We start from the raw sequence: 21554 nt of genomic DNA on the forward strand, positions 1-21554 counted from the left end.
ATGTGCTCAGCCACACAGTCATTGGTGTGAAGAGAGTATAGTGCAGAATACCTGTGAGAGGCTGAATGGCCCATGCTTATTTCAAAGTTCTTAATGAGCTGTCTTAGTACATTGAAATATGCTTTCAGTGATGAGAAAATAATTACAGCCAGTGAATTGTAAGTAGGATGGGGCTTTGGGCTATCTTTGGAATAAATCCATAAAAGCTCCGAATTGTCTTTTTTTTAATACACCAAGTATTATTTCAAACAGATTTACAATTTATTTCCTCAGAACTCGAAAATACACAGATAATTAAGTTGGCCATAATAGCGGTGTATAATAGCATAATAAGTGGTGTATAACGTCACAGGATGTAATAGCCTCAATTCTAATGAGTAGCAGAATTTTAGGCTACATGTTTTAAAGTCAGTACCACGTAGGAAATTCTAACACAACATTTGCCCATGACTGCTGTTGCAATCAGCTATCTCAGATTCAGATTCAGATTCAATTTTAATTGTCATTGTCAGTGTACAGTACAGAGACAACAAATTTATCTGTTTTGGGATGCCAGTTAAAAGCTGATAATTGCTGTTGTTGTAGAACAGTGAGAACACTATGTACATAATTTATTCCAACAGTAACAGCGTGAATAATGGATATCTGTGGGAGTACTGATAAAGGATTCAGTTCTGTTCATGGCTATCCGAAAAAGTCAACTTCCGTGTCAGTATTCCATCTCTGCAGAGATGACAAGGTTATTTCTATTTTGCTGTAAAATCTGTTGTTTAATTTTGATGTTCAAAGTAACATGTTTCCTTCGATTAATTAAATTATTCCAGTTAGCTTGAGTGATCTAGGGTGCAGAAAGTGATGGATGACATAATATCTTCACAGATACCATGAGAAAAATAAATATCCCTGAATGGAGGCTCTGTTTTTTTTGTTATTTTCCTCTTAACAATAGTCCAAATATCAAAGTCAACTTGGATGGATCTAGATATTGTGGTGATTTAGCTCACACTGCCATCCAGCTTTGTGTTATCCACAAACTTGTCGATGTCACATTTAATCCCTTGTCTAAATTGGTTCAAAACAGGGTGATTCCACTGGAAATTATGCCTTTTGTAAAATCAAATTTTATTAGCCAATAAAATAACTTTTTATTTTTAGGAAGCGATTTCTTGGAAACCTGTGCCAGTAGAATGCAGTATCGATATTGTTCACTTATTTTTCCAGTTCAAATACTCAAGGAAACATAGAAAACATAGAAAGTAGGTGCAGGAGTAGGCCATTCGGCCCTTCGAGCCTGCACCGCCATTCAATATGATCATGGCTGATCATCCAACTCAGTATCCTGTACCTGCCTTCTCTCCATACCCCCTGATCCCTTTAGCCACAAGGGCCACATCTAACTCCCTCTTAAATATAGCCAATGAACTGGCCTCAACTACCTTCTGTGGCAGAGAATTCCACAGATTCACCACTCTCTGTGTAAAAAATGATTTTCTCATCTCGGTCCTAAAAGACTTCCCTCTTATCCTTAAACTGTGTCCCCTTGTTCTGGACTTCCCCAACATCGGGAATAATCTTTCTGCATCTAGCCTGTCCAACCCCTTAAGAATTTTGTACGTTTCTATAAGATCCCCCCTCAATCTTCTAAATTCTAGCGTGTACAAGCCGACTCAAGGAAGTTAAACAAATTATGCTAATATTTTAAGCTACACCACAAACTCTTGGGACCTCCTGTCTTCTGCACCAAAATCTTTGCCAAAATACAAAATGACGTAATGATCACTTTTGCCCCATTCATGACCATGGCAAGTTCAGGTTTCCTGAATTCATCATGATCTTCTTATTCATTCATCTGGCATGTGGACCCATGGTCATGTGATACAATGAGACTTGGGGGTTATGCATGATTCCTAGCCAGGGAGGACCTTTCTGCAGGTGGAGTTTCATCTCTATAGTCTGGAGTTGATCTCAGATATTTACCTTTGCTCCACTGTAAATAGAGCCTTTCATGTTGCCAGTTCTACTATCTAAAGTCCTGTTAACGACATAAAGATTACTTTCAGTAAGTGCATCCCTCTCAGTACATTAAATAATTACAATAACCTTTCCATTGGGCATAGTGTTATATTGCTTTATCATTGGATTGGATTGGAGATGGTTAGGGGATTGCAGGGACCAGAGGGATAAAGGAGGCAAAAGAGAAATCAAGATGTTGTCAGCTCCCTTTACGTGGCGACTATTGCAAACATTGGGTATGCAAGCAAAGAATTCCACTGTGGCTTGTCACATGTGACAATAAAGTATTCATTTCAATTCAATTCTGAAGCAGCATATGGCAGCTGGATCTTGGAGGACAAGTTTACATTCCCTGAAGTCATGTCTTAGTTACCATCCCACTTTACTGACAAAGCAATCAGAGGCAAGCTACAACTAAACGCACAAAGCAAACCGGCAAGTAATGGAAAGAACCACTGAAGTGGGGTTGCCTTCCAGTATAAAAATCCTGAGATGTTACAGCCCAACAAAGTGGCCAATGGTCACAGCTTCTATTTGTTGCATCATTCTATAACACTGGAAAGGGTTGCCACCAGTAAAGGACCTGACTAACAATTGTAGTTGTACTTCCTTGTGAGATAAGAGTTTTAGGTTTAAAAAGTGGTTGTAGAGATTGTCATAAGTTCAGAGTTTTCAGATCTGAACATTTCATACAAAATCCAACTATTTTCACCTCTACCATCTTACCAGCCACATCTTTGTTAACATGTTCAAGATATTTTAAAGTTCATTTATAAAATTAATTTAAGTTCATTTTTAAAGGCTGTGCCTTATTTTCTCCTTGGGAACATTTCCAATTTTTTCTGAGCTATTGAAAAGTTGTTTTTACTGTATTCGTGGCAGCTTGATGGAGCAGATAATCAGTCCATTCCAGAATAAGAGGATCACGCAGCATTTCTGTAGGTGCTTCGTTATTGACTGCTTGCTTTTCAATACTGCCATCTGAATTTGCCATATAATACACATGACAAAAACTTAAGCCCTGCATCATGGTTTATTAGGTCATTAATTACTTAGCAAAACAGATATTTCTCAAGTCTTCTTCAAAACAAAGACCTATCTCTTAAAATCAGAAAACCAAATGGCAAGTTAACTCAAAAACTAGTCAGGTGCCACATCGATCAGTGCTGGAACCTCAAATGTTTATAATCTATATTAGTGATTTGGGTGAGGTGACCAAGTGTATTATAATAAATTTACTGAAGTTAGCGAGGTGGAGTAGCAAGTTGTAAAGACTGCACAAAGAGCTTCCAAATGAATACAGATAAAGTGAATGGGCTTGAAGGTGACAGATGCGATTATGTAATGTAGAAAAATGTGAGGTTTGGAAGGATGATTAAAAAAAAAAATTTACATACTGTGACTACAATTGAAGGATTAAGGGAGGCTAGGGGATTTCAATGCACAAATAACAATAAATTAGCAGCAGGTATAGCAAGTAATTTGGAGGGCTAATGGAATGAATGCCTACATTACAAGAGGTATGGAACGTAAAATGAGATTTTGATGTACAGTCGCTCTACAAATTTCCGGCAAGATCACACCTGATTTGTCTTCGCATCCAAGTAAAAAAGTTGCATGTCTTGGAGACAGTGCAGAGAAGGAACATCAGATGGATACTCAAGAAGGGGATGATTACAAAGAAAGGTTGAGCACTCTTGGGAATATAGAAACATAGAAACAAATGGGTGCAGGAGTAGGCCATTCGGCCCTTCGAGCCAGCACCGCCATTCAATATGATCATGGTTGATCATCTAAAATCAGTACCTCATTCCTGCTTTTTCCCAATATACCTTGATTCCTTTAGCCCTAAGAGCTAAATCTAACTCTCTCTTGAAAACATCCAGTGAATTGGCCTCCACTGCCTTCTGTAGCAGAGAATTCCACAGATTCACAACGGTCTGGGTGAAAAAATGTTTCCTCATCTCAGTCCTAAATGGCCGACCCCTTATTCTTAAACTGTGATCCCTGTTTCTGGAATGCCCCAACATCGGGAGCATTTTTCCTGCATCTAGCCTGTCCAATCCTTTAAGAAGGATTCTATAGTTTCTATAAGATCCCCTCTCATTATTCTATATTCCAGTGAATACAAGCTCAGTCGACCCATTCTTTCATCATATGACAGTCCTGCTATCCCGGGATTAAACCTGGTCGCTGCACTCCCTCAATAGCAAAAATATCCTTCCTCAAATTAGGAGACCAAAATTGCACACAATACTCCAGGTGCGATCTCACCAGGGTCCTGTACAACTGCAGTAGGACCTCCTTGCTCCAAAACTCAAATCCTCTCGCAATGAAGGCCAACATGCCATTAGCTTTCTTCACTTCCTGCTGTACCCACATGCTTACTTTCAGTAACTGTCAAAAAAACTAAGGAGCTGATCGTGGACTTTAGGAGGGCACAACATCCGAGGACGTACATACCATTGAAGATAAATGGGGATACTGTGGATAGGGTGAGCTGCTTTAAATACCTGGGAGTCCACATCTCAGAGGATCTGACATGGACATCACACGCTGCCGCACTGGTGAGTAAGGCAAGGCAGCGCCTTTACCACCTCAGGCAATTGAGGAAATTCAGAGTGTCTCTGAGGATCCTCCAGTGCTTCTATTCAGCGGCTGTGGAAAGCATCTTGGCTGGAAACATCACAATTTGGTTTGGGAACTGCTCTGCCCAGGACAAGAAGGCTCTGCAGAGAGTAGCAGAGTGTAGTTCCCATAGCCGAACGCACTATGGGAACTACACTCGCCCCCCTGCAGGAACTATACATTAGAAGGTGCAAATCCAGAGCCAACAAGACCCTTCCACCCCAGCAACAGACTGTTCCAGCTGCTATGGTCAGGAAAACGCCTCCGTTGCCATGATGGGAAAACGGAGAGGATGAGAAGGGGTTTCTTCCCAGAGGCCATTAGGACTGTAAACTCCTATCTCATCAGGGACTAAACTGCTGTACCAATTTACTGTGGTGTGGTGTCTTTTTAAATTGCTGTTTCCTTTCTTTTTCTCTCCCACAAATATGTAATTACTGATTCTGTTCCATTCTGTTTTGTAGTTTTTTTGCACAATCCGCAAGCATTGCCACTTTTCATTTCACTGCACATCTCATACGCGTATGTGACGAATAAACTTGAACTTGAACTTGATGTACACGCACACCCAGGTCTTGTTGCACCTCCCCTTTTCCTAATCTGACACCATTCAGATATTAATCTGCCTTTCTGTTCTTGCCACCAATGTGGATAACCTCACATTTATCCAAATTATACTGCATCTGCACTCATCTGCCCACTCACCCAACCTATCCAAGTCACCCTGCAGCCTCATTGCATCCTCCTCACAGCTCGCACTGCCATCCAGCTTTGTGTTATTCACAAACTTGGAGATGTCACATTTCATTCCTGTCTGCCAACCAGTTCTCCATCCATGTCACTACCCTATACCATGTGCTCTAATTTTGCACACAATATGCTCCTTGTAGAATAGAAGAATTTGAACTGATTGTACTGAAGCAATACTTTGAGGTGGATTGAAAGGTTAAATAATGAAAGTATATTGTGGGGGATCTAAAACTAGAGGCAACTATTTCAGAATAAATGTTTGCCCATTTCACAAGAGATGAGGAGACATTCCTTCTCTTTGAGATTTCTGAATATCTGGATCCAGAAACCTATGAAAGTGAAATCATTGAATTTATTCAAATGGAGATTGACAGCCATTAAATCCTCAAGGATACAAATTAAATTTCCAAAGGATACAAATTAAATCTCAAGGAAACAAATTAAATCTCCAAAATGATTTTATTGTCTTTGTTTCAGCAACAAAATTCATCAGATGGCCAAAGATGGCAGGCTCACCAATCATCAGCAGAAAGGTAATGGCACAACCTCGAATGACTAAATGCAGACCCACTACACAAATGTCAACATTTTGTCTTCCATAATTTCTGTGGAATCTGTTTGGAACTGAGGCAAAAAGAGGCAAATCATGCCGTTTAATTATTGCATGATTCATATACAGAATGGTTTGATTACGCTTAGTTAATCTATTTTTATACTTTAGAACATGAAAGACACACAGTGCTGGAGTAACTCAGCAGTTCAGACAGCATCTTTGGAAGACGTGGATATGTGACGTTTCAGCTCGGGACCCTTCTTCAGACTAACTGTAGTGGGAACCGGGGGGTGGGGGGGGGCTAGAAAAGAGGCAGAGGCTGGACAAAGACTGGTATGTGATTGGTGGATTTTGATTCGCAGGTGGGTGGACAGGGGCTAGAGATGTAAAGAAGTAAAAATGCCACAAGATAGGGAGTGAAGAGGAGTGAAATATGAAGCCAGAGGAAGGGTAATAGGTGACAGAGTGTGTTGAAAGGGGTTGGCGAGAGGGGGGGGGGGGGGGCAGTGAGAGAAATGGGTGAGCATTCAAGTGGAAACAGGGAAGAGAGGGTGGAGAAATCGAGTGGGATGGGGGTTACATAAAATAGGAGAATTCAATGTTCATACTATTGGGTTGCAAGCTACCTAATTTAGAGTAACTGGTTAGAGTCTGGACATGATTGATGGAGCAATCAACCCACAAGGCTTAATACTTAAGAATACAAAATCTATGGAGGATACTTTAAAAAAATTTGAATCTGGATTTGACAGTCAAATATAGCCACATACAGTAGATGTAATCTGCATTGTAGAATGATACAAAGTATTTGGCACCTGCAAATGCAATCCCAATGAAAAGCATGTATTTCTAAGAGTGGAACAGCTTGTTCCTAGTTGCCCAATTGCATTAAACGAAGGGAATAACTCATATACTACAGTAATATGTTGTAATGCAAAAAAAAAACATTCTTTCTGCAGACAAAGGATAAACTCCAGAGACTTTGAAAATGAAAACGAATCCATCCAAGAGAAGCTCTTCCCTCCTCGCTTTTTACAGAAACCGGATGAAAATATGATAATTCAGCAGTATGGGCTATGCAGAATTGATTGCAAGGTAAAACAATCCCCATTTTAAACCCCTCCATTCCCTGCAAAATGTGAAACTAATTCCTGTAAACCAATTGAGAAAATAGGTGATTCAAAGGTGTGTATGTTCTATCTTTAGTCCAAAATCAGTTTGTAAATTTAGACCTGATGACATGAAATAGGCACAGGGACATGCCTTTTGGCCCCTTATATCTGTTCTACCATTCTCATACCATTTTCTTGCATTAACCCCATATCACTTTGAATCCAAAAAACAATTGATCTCAGTTTCGAAGATATGCAGCAACAGAGCCTCTGCAGTTCTCTTGGGCAGTAAATTCTAAAAAAATGCACTGCCCTTCCGAAGAAGAAATTTCTTCTCATTTCTCTCCAGAATGGTCAACACTTTATTTTATGACTGATTATTTCTAGACACCCCAGCCAGTGTCATCCCTGCACCATGAAACCTCTAAAGAATGTAAGCCCAGCTTCCTTAATTTAAACAGACCTACCATCCCAGAAATGTATCTGATGAGTCTTTGCTGTACATCCACTCTCACAAATATATTCTTCATGTTGCCAAAATGTTCCTGCATATTACTCTCAGCACATGCTACAAACTAGCTTAGTATCATCAACAAACATGAATAAATTATTCTTAATGCCCTCAAGAAAATCATTTATATCGACTATTGACATTTAAGCATCAGCAGTAATCCCTGATCATTGCTGCCCAACTTGAAAATGACCTCTTTATTCGTGCTCTGTTTTCAATCCAGTCCAAATCAGTATATTACCACTCAAAAGCATGAGCTTGAATTTTGTTTTCTTATCTATTGTGTGGTATTTTATCAAAGGTCTTCGGAGAGCCCGAATATTCCACATCAACTGATTAATCCTTTCCTGCCACTTGCTACTTCAAAAAATTTCAAAAAGATTTTTCAAAATGATTTTCCTTTCATAAATCCTTGTTGCCATGCCCAATCCAATCATTATTTTCGAAGGGCCTGTTATTACTTCCTAAATATTAGATTCCAGTTTTTTCATACTACTGGTATCAGACTTTAGTCCTCTTTTTGCGCTTAGTGTTCAAAATGTCGTCTCCTCTAATTTAAAAAAATGGGAATTGGGTGATTGGCTATACAGAACACCAGCAATCAGTCTGCAGAAACGATCCCGAGTTTCCTGTTGCCCACCATTTAAATTATTCACCCCACTTTGACCTGCTCCATTTTTATGTAGCACACTGTAACTTTGAGGAGCTTCATCAATCTGCCTTTCTGTCATTTTATTTACATAATTTCTCATATTTCTTTATGACATACAGAGGTTGCTGGGGGGCAGTGTTAGCTGTGAGGAGGATGCTAGGAGGCTGCAAGGTGACTTGGATAGGTTGGGTGAGTGGGCAAATGCATGACAGATGCAGTAAAATGTGGATAAATGTGAGGTTATCCACTCTGGTGGCAAAAACAGGAAAGTAGACTATTATCTAAATGGTGGACGATTAGGAAAAGGGGAGATGCAACAAGACCTGGGTGTCATGGTACACCAGTCATTGAAAGTAGGCATGCAGGTGCAGCAGGCAGTGAAGAAAGCGAATGGTATGTTAGCATTCATAGCAAAAGGATTTGAGTATAGGAGCAGAGAGGTTCTACTGCAGTTGTACAGGGTATTGGTGAGACCACACCTGGAGTATTGTGTACAGTTTTGGTCTCCAAATCTGAGGAAAGACATTCTTGCCATAGAGAGAGTACAGAGAAGGTTCACCAGACTGATTCCTGGGATGTCAGGACTTTCATATGAAGAAAGACTGGATAGACTCGGCTTGTACTTGCTAGAATTTAGAAGGTTGAGGGGGATTCTTATAGAAACTTACAAAAGTCTTAAGGGGTTGGACAGGCTAGATGCAGGAAGATTGTTCCCGATGTTGGGGAAGTCCAGGACAAGGGGTCACAGTTTAAGGATAAAGGGGAAATCCTTTAGGACCGAGATGAGAAAAACATTTTTCACACAGAGAGTGGTGAATCTCTGGAACTCTCTGCCACAGAAGGTAGTTGAGGCCAGTTCATTGGCTATATTTAAGAGGGAGTTAGATGTGGCCCTTGTGGCTAAAGGGATCAGGGGGTATGGAGAGAAGGCAGGTACAGGATACTGAGTTGGATGATCAGCCATGATCATATTGAATGGCGGTGCAGGCTCGAAGGGCCGAATGGCCTACTCCTGCACCTATTTTCTATGTTTCTATGTTTTCTATGTTTCTATGTTATTCAGCCCCTCAGATATATGTTAGATCTCAGAACAATCCCATCACTCCCATTTCCCACTTATTTCCTGCAACCTATTTTCTCTCACATGCCTATAAAGCCACCTACATCCCCTATTCCTATACCACCCACAACAATTTACAGTAACCAATTCACCCAACAACCAGCATCTTGGGAATGTGGAAGGATACTCAGAGCAAATCCATGCAGTCCATAGACAATGTACAAATTCCACACAGGCTGCAATGGTGGGCAGAATTGCACCTGGTTGCTGGAGCAGTGAGACACTTAGATTATGTACAAGTGCATAATTTTTCAACATGCAACACAATTTGGAATTTATACAAAACAAAGTACATATGCTGTAAATCTGAATCTAAAATGGAATCAGGTGGTAACACTCGGCAGGTCCAGAAGAATCTTTACAGAGAAACAAGTGAGTTGATGTTTTAAGTGTGGATCTTTCATCAGGAATTTACAGATTGACAATCTGAATCTGAATCTGAAATCTGAATCTTAATCTGCTACTTGTCTGCTCTCTTCAAAGATGCAACCTACTGAGTGTTCCAGTATTATGTAATTTAATTTAAGGTTTATCTAGTTACTATTTTAATTCTAATTAAAATTTCATGCTAGGTTCTGAAAGATTATCTATCCTCTCTGCCTCACGTTTTAAAAATCGACATTAGAAAAAAAAAATCAACACTCACAGTTCCATTCACTGGATATTCTGCTCGGCTTGCAGTAACAGTAACAAAACAGCTTCTCACTTGGTGGTTATTGCATTATGGCTCTGTCATCGTTGCAAAGCATGCACACACATTTCAGAACTTTAATTAGCACATTTCGTACTGCATTTACAGGTCAGTGGATTGCCACCTCCAGAACTTATGTGGTATTTAAATGGGCAACCTATTGAACAGGATATGGGTCACAAAATGCTTGTGTCAGGAAAAGGTGTACATTCACTCATTATTGATGCAGTCACAGCAAGTGATGCCGGACAGTATGAATGTGTAGCCATCAATCGTGCTGGCCAGAACAGGTTTACAGTGCATCTTGAAGTAGAAGGTGAGTGTGTTCCTTAAATGCTTGAATAGCACAAAACCATTGTACATAAAGTATCTTTATATTAAAAGAAGAATTATATTCCTTGACCATTTCCCAAGATATAAGAAATTCAAATTCTGTGCTTACATCTTGGTTGATTAACACATCATCCTAAAATTCCTTATCCCACTATTTTAGCAAAATGATTCAGCACCATCATTCAAATGATGAACAAATGGCAAAAGTTTGCATAATAATATGAAATTAAGGCTATTGTATTAAAAATCTTTATGAACACAATATTGAGTACAGCATTTATACAATATTCTGGAAATATGTTCTAATACCCTTCGCATATCTAGCACACCGAGTTAAGTTTGGGAATGATATACTGGCCCTGGATTGATGTAATACATATTCACTAGAATGGTATATGAATTAAAAGAGCTAAATGGGAAGGATAAAATAGGTTCATATACCCTCAAATGTAGAACTAAAGGAATATCTTGTTTTTAAAATGGATTTGACAGAGCATTTATTGAGTAATTATGTCCAGAGTTATGGGGCAAGTCAGAATTAGATATCCCCATCAGTCTGAAGAAGGGTTTCGGCCCGAAACGTTGCCTATTTCCTTCGCTCCATAGATGCTGCTGCACCTGCTGAGTTTCTCCAGCATTTTTGTGTACCTCAGAATTAGATACATTGTTCAAGGCTGATGTCAGGAAGGACTTCACACAAACTTCAATGGAAATCTGGAACCAGTCCCCCAAAATGCCCCTGATGCCTTGCAGTTGAAAGTTACTAAGCTGAGAATTTTTTTTTTGTGAAAACAATTATTAAAAAATAATTGAACTATGATGAGGAGAAGGGAGTTAAGATACAAATTAGTCTTTACCTAAAAGGCTCAGATGACTGAATAGCCTACTCCTGTATACATCATCTTTCTGTCTAATGCAGAATTAATTATTGAAAAAGCTCTTTTACTTTTTAGCTACATAGAAAAAAATACCATCGAAAATAGGTGCAGGTGTAGGCCATTCCGTACTTCGAGCCAAACAGATATTTATGTTAGAATGGTTAGATCTTTTCTTGCAACTGGTGGCGAATTAATTCTCTTCGACATGTTCTAATTTTGCTGTTTGTCGACCATGTTCTCACACAGTCCCTCAACCGATTAATTATATTTTCTTAAACACATTTAAGGACAACTTTAACCTGTCCTACCTTCCAGAAAGTTGTAGGATCATGTCAGCCATCCAAGTAATACCAGACCTAATTTTTAGCCACTGCAGAAGCCGATAAAGAGTAAAATCAAATGAAACGTAGAACCGGTGTATGATTCAGACCCATTAACTTCCCATCAAATGGATGAAGATAAAAATATCCTGTAAATTTTATCTGTTCTTGATTCAGCAGCAGGTGAAACAAAATGCAGCACAGGAAGAAAAGTAATCTCAGCTGAATTTATTTATTTGTAGGTTGCTAATTTGTGGGTAATATTAACGAAGATCAAAGTAATAAATTATTCATATTGCAACTTTTCTTCTCATAGTAAGAGGGGTAGCAAAAGCGCCAGAATTTATCTACAAACTCCAAAATTCCAAAGCGACCGAAGGAGGCAATGTCAAACTGGAATGTCAAGTGACTGGAGATCCACGGCCAATAATTTTCTTCAGAAAAGATCATGAAATGATCAAGCACAGCACAGACAGAATCAGGTAATTACAGATTTCCATGATCCACAGGAGATCAGTGGAATCGAGACATATGATATGGGCACATTTAGGTCTGATCTCCATTTCCATACTGCTGTTTGATTGTGAAAAATGCTTCTCCTTCTTAACCAACATTCATCCCTCACAAACAAATATCGTCTTCTGGAAAAATGTTAGATGTGTATTCCTTGTCATATGATCCAACTCACTCAACTCTATATTTCTTAAAATCTTTGGTTAAAAATATATTAATATCAAATAACAAAAAAGTGCTTAAAAAAAACATTCAGCAGGCTAGGCAGCGTCGAAAATGTTAAACTAATCTTACCGCAGATTCTCTTCAGCCTGCTAAATCCAGCACTTTTTTAAATCATTTCTTGCAATGTAATGTTTTTTATGTCATTTATTAATTCCAGCTCTAAATAAGTAATGTGCCCAAAGTGCAAATTACTGTACTTGGAAGAGTTGCAAACTTTGATCATACCCTGCAAGCTGAAGTGTTTGTCAATGTCATTCCTGAAAGTTGGGCTTTAATATTTAGACAATGCACCCAAATTCTAAACTTCCCAACAGTCAGAAATATTCATTCTATTGGTTTAGTTTTGACAAGCAGCCATACAAAAAAGCTGGTGCATATATTAAAAGCCCATGGTATTGGCAGAAATGTGTTAGAAGGGATCGAGAACTGGCTGTCTCATATCAAACAGTTGAAATAAAGTGGTCCTTTTCAGACTGGAAGGATGCAACTGATGGAGTACTAAAGGGATCCATTCTTGGCCCACAATTGTTTTAGTTACTTTGATAACCCGAAGGAAGGAATAGTGTGAACATTTCCAAATTTGCCGATGATACGAAAAAGATGAAAGGGCATGATGTGATAAGGAACAATTCTGGTTCACTAACCGTTAAGGTATAATGATATTGGTTCAATAGGCTAATCCCTGGGATGAGAGTGTTGTTCTACCAAAAGAGACTAAATAATTTGGACAGGTATTCCTTGGAGTGTACAAGAATGAGAATGTTTTTTCAAACGTTAAAGTTCCTAAGGGGACATGACATGGTAAATGTTGGGATGTTTTCACCAGTGGGAGTGTCTCAAATAAGGAGACATAACTACAAGATAAGGGGCTGTCATTTAAAACTGAAATACTTGGAAATTCCTACTTGCAGAGGGTGATGAATCTCTGTAATTCTCTGTCCTGGCAGGTAGTGAAAGGTGGATCATTACGAGTATTTACAGTGCAGATGGATAAATATTTGATAGATGAAGGAATAGAGTATAGTCATGACACAGAAGAGTAGTTGAGGCTAGCATTGATTAGCCATGATCATATTAAATGGTGGGACAGACTCGAATGGCCTGATGGTCTCCTATCGCTCCTATTTTCTTGTGTTCTCGTATCTTAAGCTTCAATCAAATCACATGTTAACCAGAATTCCAAGGAATAGAATTATAAATTATGTAATCTTTCCTTGCAATTTAATGCTTATAGTCCAGAAATTACTCTGACAAATGTTCACTGCACATCTCTAAAGCCGACATATCATGTCCAAGGTCAGAGTCATACAATGTATAAACAGGCCCAAACCCAATTCCAGAAACAATGGGATCTGTGGTTAGCGCACACTGTAGCCACCACAAGTGGGTCTGTACGCAAGGCACCCATGTCTTATTTTATTTTCATGGTCATATAATCTATCAATTTCATATGACCATCATCCAGGTGAGCCTGGATCACAAGGTTGCTATTTCATCCAGGTTCCCAGCTCCTGCATTTCTGTTGTACTATAATCCCTGGTAGTGGTCTCAAACCAACCGAGTTGACCATCCTCACTCCATTCAGTTTTGACCTTAACCTGGACAAGAGTTCTAGCCTCAATTCCTGGTTTGTTCTCATCTCCTTCGTTATCAGTCCATTTCCCGTTGGACTCATCCGAGTACCAACTATTCCCATCTCAATGATCAGGGTTGCATTTGCTCAGTCAATCTAACATATACTTTCACTGGATCCACTCACCACTCTTTTCTCTTTAATTTATTTTCCTGCTGAATAATAGCTAAATAGCAGACAAACATTAATTTGTTTTTTTCTGCTGTTCCTGAAATCTTTACTGCCTCATAGCCACATTTTTATTTAATCTATGGTTAATTCCTTTCATAATTTATCAGTTACCATTTTAAATTTTGCAATTTCAGTGCATTGCTGTCAATGCAGTGGCAAATATCCAACCAACTTCTTGTGGACAGTTTTCTTTCCTTTCAGAGAAACTAGCTCCCTCTGAACACTTGATAATTAGGTGCAGTAGCTTTTCAGGGTTAACGTTCAACTCTCCCTCCCAATACTTAGGTGGTCTTCATTTGCGTAGCACATTAGCAAACCCTTCAGAATTGTTTGTCCATTCTGCGACCCAAAAGGTTTCAGGTTTTGACTTTTTGGTCAACTCTTTCTCAACATTTTCACCGAATCCTGCTGACTACAACAAAATGTAGTGGTACAAACAGGTTTTGAGGATTCGGGTCAACGATGGAGAAAGAACGCAGTAAAAGGATTAGTAAAGGATTAAATAAGTCACAAGCATCACGTCCTTCTGCTTGTCAGGTCTTCCCGATACGAGTAGCAGCTGGTAACGAGTCCCACACCCTGTGTAGGAAGGAACTGCAGATGCTGGTTTAAACCGAAGATAAACACAAAAAGTTAGAATAACTCAGCGGGACAGGCAGCATCTCTGGAGACAAGGGGTGGGTGACGTGACAACGGCTTGAGGTGGCTGGTCTGGCAAACTCAAGTGTCCTGGTACCATTCTGCTCCCGGGTCCAAGGAAAAGTCCACTGTGCTCACTCGGAGCATTCACTAATATACTCAATAAGCCTGCAAACAAACATCAAGATGTGTTTAAAACTGATGGGAACAGAGTTATTTTGGGGTTTTTTCTTATCTCACTACTTACTATATGTCCTTGCAACTACACAATCAGAGGCCTCATTATTTACTAGTTCTTCCAAGTGAGCCCAATTATTTTCTAAAGCCTGTTTTAATCATTACAATACACTTGAGGCTAACAATGATTCATATATCTCAGCCAGAACTCCTGCCAAGGTGTGGTAGCCAGAACTCTCAGTATTCCTGATGTGGTCTAACCAGCTCTTTATGTAGCAGCAGCCTAATTTCCATCTCTCCTTGCATTTTAGTCCTCCAAGTGTAAGTAACAACACTTTTGATTTGATTTTTCCTCAGTGCATGACATGTTAATGATCTTTGTACATGGATCCCAAAGTTTCTTTGGACCTCCACTGCCTCCAGTTTCATAACATTTAGCAAGTACTCTGTTCTCTCCTTTCTAGGTACAAAGTAGATTATCTGATATATGCATGCCACAGTTTTATCTGTTTATTTCTTCTATTATTATCTCTGGTATTTATCAGTTTAATGGATATTTCTTTGATAGGATATACCATACCAATGAAGGTAAAGTTGGCATTGAAATTTTCCCAGTTGAGAAACGAGATGGTGGATGGTATACTGTGTCTGCTCAAAATGAAGCTGGATCAGTAATCTGCACAGCAAGACTGGATATTGCTGGTGAGTTTCCTTCAACAACATAGTTTTAAGGAATTCAGAACAATCTACAGAAACGTGTTCTGCTTTGTTGAAATATGGTTTTCTCCAAATTGATTGCGTGATAATCTACCAAATGCCAAACAACTGGCATAATCACCTTCATCTCCAGCCAAGCTGATAAAGAAGGCATCAAACAAATGCACATACATATGAAAACAATTATGATCTTCTTTGACTTATCATTAGTGAATGTAGAGAAGACAGTAGTTTAATGTTTATTTGACTAATAACCAGAGTTCTGCATCATTAATCCAGGGATATAAATTCAAATTTCACACAGCAACAGAGAAATTTAAAATAAAGAAATTTAACAAAATCTGCCATAGGAATAACATTTTCTGTATTTACTTCATTTTTAGCAACTGCAGTTTCCAAATAAACAAAGTCCTTATCTTCAGAAAAGTTAGTCTTAGTAGCATTAGCTGTGAAACCACATTATTACAAAACTGATTTAGTTTCACTAATGTCCTTCAGTGAAGTTTGTCTTATGCGACTCATGACCCACTATCATGGGCAGTTTTAAACTACTTCTTCAGTTTGAGGGCTATTAGAAATGAACAATAAATAGAAAGGGGTTTGTGGCCACCTCTTAAAGATGATAGGGACCTATTACTGATTGAAGTGATTAACCTGATCTGTTTTAAATAGCACAATCAATTTATGCTAATTCTGCATTACATAGTTTGTTGGAACAAAGGTGGCAGCCTTACAGAAGGATGAACTAAAATGGGGAAAATGGACAATCGAGAGGGAAAATCAAAGGTGGAGTTAAACAATTGTTGAGCAAATCAACAGTTGCAGAAATGAAAAGTTGAGATTTTGAAAACTCAATAGTTTTGTCCATTGTGTGGATGAGCTTTCTTAAAGATGAGTGCAAAAGTAAGTGAGGTTGGAGGAGGATAAAAGGTAAAGAATGTAGTGAAATAGAAACAAAAAAATGCTGTAAATGAAGAACAGTATTTGTGAGAGTGTAAAATAAATGAAAGGCATTTAATCCAAAATGTTAACTGATTCTCTCTCTAAAGAGGCTGCCTGAGCCATTGAGTGTTTGCATAATGTTCAGTTTTTATTTATAATTTCCAACACCTACATTATTTTGCCTTTGTAAGCAGGTTGTGAAGATGGTTTTGTCACTATAAAAAAGAGACAATAGACATTGGACAATAGACAATAGGTGCAGGAGTTGGTCATTCGGCCCTTCAAGCCAGCACCGTCAATGTGATCATGGCTGATCATCCACAATCAGTACCCTGTTCCTGCCTTCTCCCCATATCCCCTGACTCCGCTATCTTTAAGAGCCCTATCTAGCTCTCTCTTGAAAGTATCCAGAGAACCGGCCTCCACTGCCCTCTGTGGCAAAGAATTCCACAGACTCACAATTCTCTGTGTGAAAAAGTGTTTCCTCATCTCCGTTCTAAATGGCTTACCCCTTATTCTTAAACTGTAAGCCGCTCCATTCTCTCAGCATATGACAGTCCCGCCATCCCGGGAATTAACCTTGTGAACCTACGCTGCACTCCCTCAATAGCAAGAACGTCCTTCCTCAAATTTGGAGACCAAAACTGCACACAATACTCCAGGTGTGGTCTCACTAGGGCCCTGTACAACTGCAGAAGGCCCTCATTACTCCTACACTCAACTCCTCTTGTTATGAAGACCAACATGCCATTCGCTTTCTTCACTCAGTGAAGAAACTCAGTGAGTCAGGCAACATCAGTGGAGAGAATGAACAGGCAACACTTTGGGTTGGGACACTTCTTCTCACTGCTCCTTCTATGGTTTTGTCATTATTATTATTAGCAAAATTGTTTTTTTAACATGACTATCATTTTATTATGTTTTCTATTTTCTTCCAATAGCTTGGCCAGTGAAACACCTTTCACACACAAAGTCATTGAAGGTTCGACCAACTTTTACCCGTTACTCAGTACTTAATGGGCAGGGTTTCCCGGTGAACCCCAGCTTCCAACGTACTGCATCTTACCCTGGCTTGGTAGAAAGTGAAGACCTGTGATGTTTTCATACTTCAACTCAATATATAGTGTTAGATTTCAGCTTACTATATGTATGTTCTATCCGCACCTTACTGTAAACAAAGCTATTATTTTATATGTAAATTTGAATTGTTGTAAAATGCAAGAATGTTACAGTATACAGTCAAAACATTGCACATTAAAGCTTCTTATTTCATGTTCATTTGGTAGCATAGCACAAAAATAAGTCTGTTCCATAGTACATATTCAATTTAGTAAGGTCAGAACATAATGAAAATTAATTAAGCAGAAAAAAGTGTGTATAACATATTTTATGGCATATTGCCTCGTATAAAAGTTTGTGGTATTGGGTTTGAGTAAAAACATGTTTGCAAGTTATTTTAAATAGAGAAATGTAAAGAGTTTCAAGTCCAAACAACTTTAGAAGTAAAATTATTGCAGCAATCTGGGAATCGTAAATGTGAGTTTAGAACAAATAGCTTTTGTAGCTTGGTTAATTTTGTAAAAATACAGTGCTATAAGCTAAAAGTGCAAAGCAGCAAACTACCGCAGATAGATGGAGCCATCTACAGAGAACATTACAAAGTGCACACATGATCAGTGTGGTGCTATTTTAAATGCTATCTTAAGTACAATGATGATGCCTTTTGCAATCTCTGATACCTATGACTAGTGTAAGAGCACCACTTATCTGCATTAAAGCATTTTTCTATCAATTCAGGCTCTCAAATAAAGGAAGAGCAGGCACCGTCTTTGTTCGGCTATACACTTAGAACTGTCTCTCTTAACACTATACACTGAGTTTATTAATATACATTGTGATGTGGAAATACCTTTAACAGAGGAATAATATGCTGTCCTTTAATTTATTGGCTTCTATCCAAGCAAAACATACATTCACAGAAATGCTAGTTTTGTGGATGCGCATCTTCACATCTACCCTCAAAAATTATATTTCTAATGCAAGGAAAATTATCCCATCAACAGCCATTTCAGTTTCACCCTAACATCAAGGTTCAATTAGAGAAATTATGGTTGGTAACCGTTTTTTTAAAGAAATTTGGATAAAATGTAAACTGTTAAATTAGTTTGCAGTTCTTCAAAGAATCTGTGTTTTTCTCGGCACTTTTATGAAGATGCCACATTTTATTTGCTGTCCAGATCAGTAGAAACTGTAATTAAATATACTTCATGCACCAATCTATTTGCTGGTTTCTATCAATGAAATACTTGACTGAAGTATCAGCTCCACAGAATACGATAGTCAAAAGGAAGTTTCCTCACAATTTGATACATTATAAAGATGGAATGTTTACTGTTTTCCAGTTTTAAATGATTATTGATCAATAAAATAACCTGTTATTCAAAATATTCTGAAACTGCTTTGCATTAATGAAAGCATAGAAAGAATAACAATATTCTTATATTAGATGTAATGGAATAATTTACTTCCGTCTACAGACCTATTCTTCTGCCATGATATTTAGAGGGATCCTTAACTGCTCTCATGCGCAATGTTGAAAAGTTACAGCATGGAAACCAGCAATTCAGCCTAAGTCGTCCATGCCCACCAAGTTGCTTATAGAAACATCGAAACATGGAAACATAGAAAATAGGTGCAGGAGGAGGCCATTCGGCCCTTCGAGCCAACACCGCCATTCATTGTGATCATGGCTAATTGTCCCCAATCAATAACCCGTGCCTGCCTTCTCCCCATATCCCTTGATTCCACTAGCCTCTAGAGCTCTATCTATCTCTTAAATCCATCCAGTGATTTGGCCTCCACTGCCGTCTGTGGCAGGGAATTCCACAAATTCACAACTCACTGGGTGAAAAACTCAGTCTTAAATGGCCTCTCCTTTATTCCAAGACTGTGGCCCCTGGTTCTGGACTGGCCCAACATTGGGAACATTTTTGCTGCATCTAGCTTGTCCAGTTTTATATGTTTCTATAAGATACCCCCTCATCCTTCTAAACTCCAGTGAATACAAGCCTAGTCTTTTCAATCTTTCCTCATATGACAGTCCCACCATCCCAGGGATTGATTTTGTGAACCTATGCTGCACTGCCTCAACCACAAGGATGTCCTTCCTCAAATTAGGAGACCAAAACTGTACACAATACTCCAGATGTGGTCTTACCAGAGCCCTATACAACTGCAGAAGAACCTCTTTATTCCTATACTGAAATCCTCTTGTTATGAAGGCCAACATTCCATTAGCTTTCTTCACTGCCTGCTGTACCTGCACGCCAACTTTCAGTGACTGGTGTACCTCCCCCTTACCTAACCTAACCCCATTGAGATTATAATCTGCCCCCTTGTTTTTGCCGCCAAAGTGGATAACCTCACATTTATCTATATTATACTGCATCTGCCACACATCTGCCCACACACTCAACCTGTCCAGGTCACCCTGCAACCCCCTAACATCCTCTTCACAGTTCACATTGCCACCCAGCTTTGTGTCATCTGCAAACTTTAGTGTTGCTCCTAATTCCCTCTTCCAAATCATTAATATATATAGTAAACAGTTGCGGCCCCAACACCGAGCCTTGCGGCACTCCACTCGCCACCGCCTACCATTCTGAAAAGGACCCGTTCAATCGTACTCTTTGCTTCCTGTCTGCCAACCAATTTTCTATCCACGTCAACACCCTACCTCCGATACCATGTGCCCTAATTTTAGTCACCAGTCTCCCATCCGGGACCTTATCAAAGACTTTCTGAAAGTCTAGATACACTACATCCACTGGCTCCCCTTCATCCATTTTACTTGTCACATCCTCAAGAAATTCCAGAAGATTAGTCAAGCATGATTTTCCTTTCATAAATCTATGCTGACTTGGACTAATCCTTTTACTGCTATCCAAATGCCCCATTATTACCTCTTTAATAATTGACTCCAGCATCTTTCCCACCACCGAAGTCAGGCTAACTGGTCTGTAAGTCCCCGTTTTCTCTCTCGCTCCTTTCTTGAAAAGTGGGATAACATTAGCTATCCTCCAGTCCACAGGAACTGATCCTGAATCTATTGAACATTGGAAAATAATCACCAATGCGTCCACTCTTTCTAGAGCCACCTCCCTGAGGACCCTGGGATGCAGACCATCAGGTCCAGGGGATTTTTCATCCTTCAGTCCCATTAGCCTACCCAATACTATTTCTCACCTAATGAAAATGTCTTTCAGTTCCTCTACTCCCTCAGATCCTCTGTTCTCCAGTACTTCTGGGAGATTGTGTGTGTCTTCCTTAGTGAAGACAGATCCGAAGTACCTGTTCAACTCTTCTGCCATTTCCTTGTTCCCCATAATAATTTCACCCGTGTCTGCCTTCAAGGGACCCACATTTGACTTTGCTATTCTTTTCCCCTTATCATATCTAAAGAAGCTTTTACTGTCCTTCTTTATATTCCTGGCCAGCTTCCCCTCGTACTTTATCTTTTCAGCCCGTATTGCCCGTTTTGTTTCCTTCTGTTGTCCTATGAAAGTTTCCCAATCCACTGGCTTCCGGCTACTCTTTGCCTTGTTATACATCTTTTCTTTTAGTTTTATTCTATCCCTAACTTCTCTTGTCAGCCACAGTTGCCTCCTACTCCCCTTAGAATCTTTATTTCGTTTTGGAATGAAATGATCCTGCGTCTTCCGGTTTATGCCCAGAAATTCCTGCCATTGCTGTTCCACCGTTATTCCTGCTAGGATCCCTTTCCAGTCTACCTTGACCAGCTCCTCCCTCATGCCTTCATAGTCCCCTTTGTTCAACTGCATCACTGACACTTCCAATTTAACCTTCTCCTTCTCAATTGAAGATTAAAACTAATCATATTATGATCACTACCTCCAAGCGGTTCCTTTATCTCTAGTTCTCTTATCAAATCTGGTTCATTGGACAACACTAAATCC

General features: G+C 39.2%; 1 protein-coding gene across 4 annotated transcripts in view; it reads left to right on the forward strand.

Moving 5' to 3' along the window:
- The window catches only part of myot (myotilin), an 81688-nt gene extending 62661 nt beyond the window's left edge, over window positions 1–19027 (forward strand). For all 4 annotated transcript variants that reach the window (XM_033029382.1, XM_033029383.1, XM_033029384.1 and 1 more), the window contains 6 exons: window positions 5869–5924; window positions 6904–7039; window positions 10139–10346; window positions 11878–12043; window positions 15488–15621; window positions 17520–19027. In XM_033029382.1, the coding sequence (XP_032885273.1) occupies window positions 5869–5924; window positions 6904–7039; window positions 10139–10346; window positions 11878–12043; window positions 15488–15621; window positions 17520–17674 (855 nt within the window). In that variant the 3' untranslated portion in view covers window positions 17675–19027. The remainder of the gene's footprint in view (window positions 1–5868; window positions 5925–6903; window positions 7040–10138; window positions 10347–11877; window positions 12044–15487; window positions 15622–17519) is intronic.
- The last annotated feature ends 2527 nt before the right edge of the window (window positions 19028–21554 follow it).

The sequence above is a fragment of the Amblyraja radiata genome, chromosome 11 (genome assembly GCF_010909765.2).
Source record: "Amblyraja radiata isolate CabotCenter1 chromosome 11, sAmbRad1.1.pri, whole genome shotgun sequence".
Classification (NCBI taxonomy): domain Eukaryota; kingdom Metazoa; phylum Chordata; class Chondrichthyes; order Rajiformes; family Rajidae; genus Amblyraja; species Amblyraja radiata.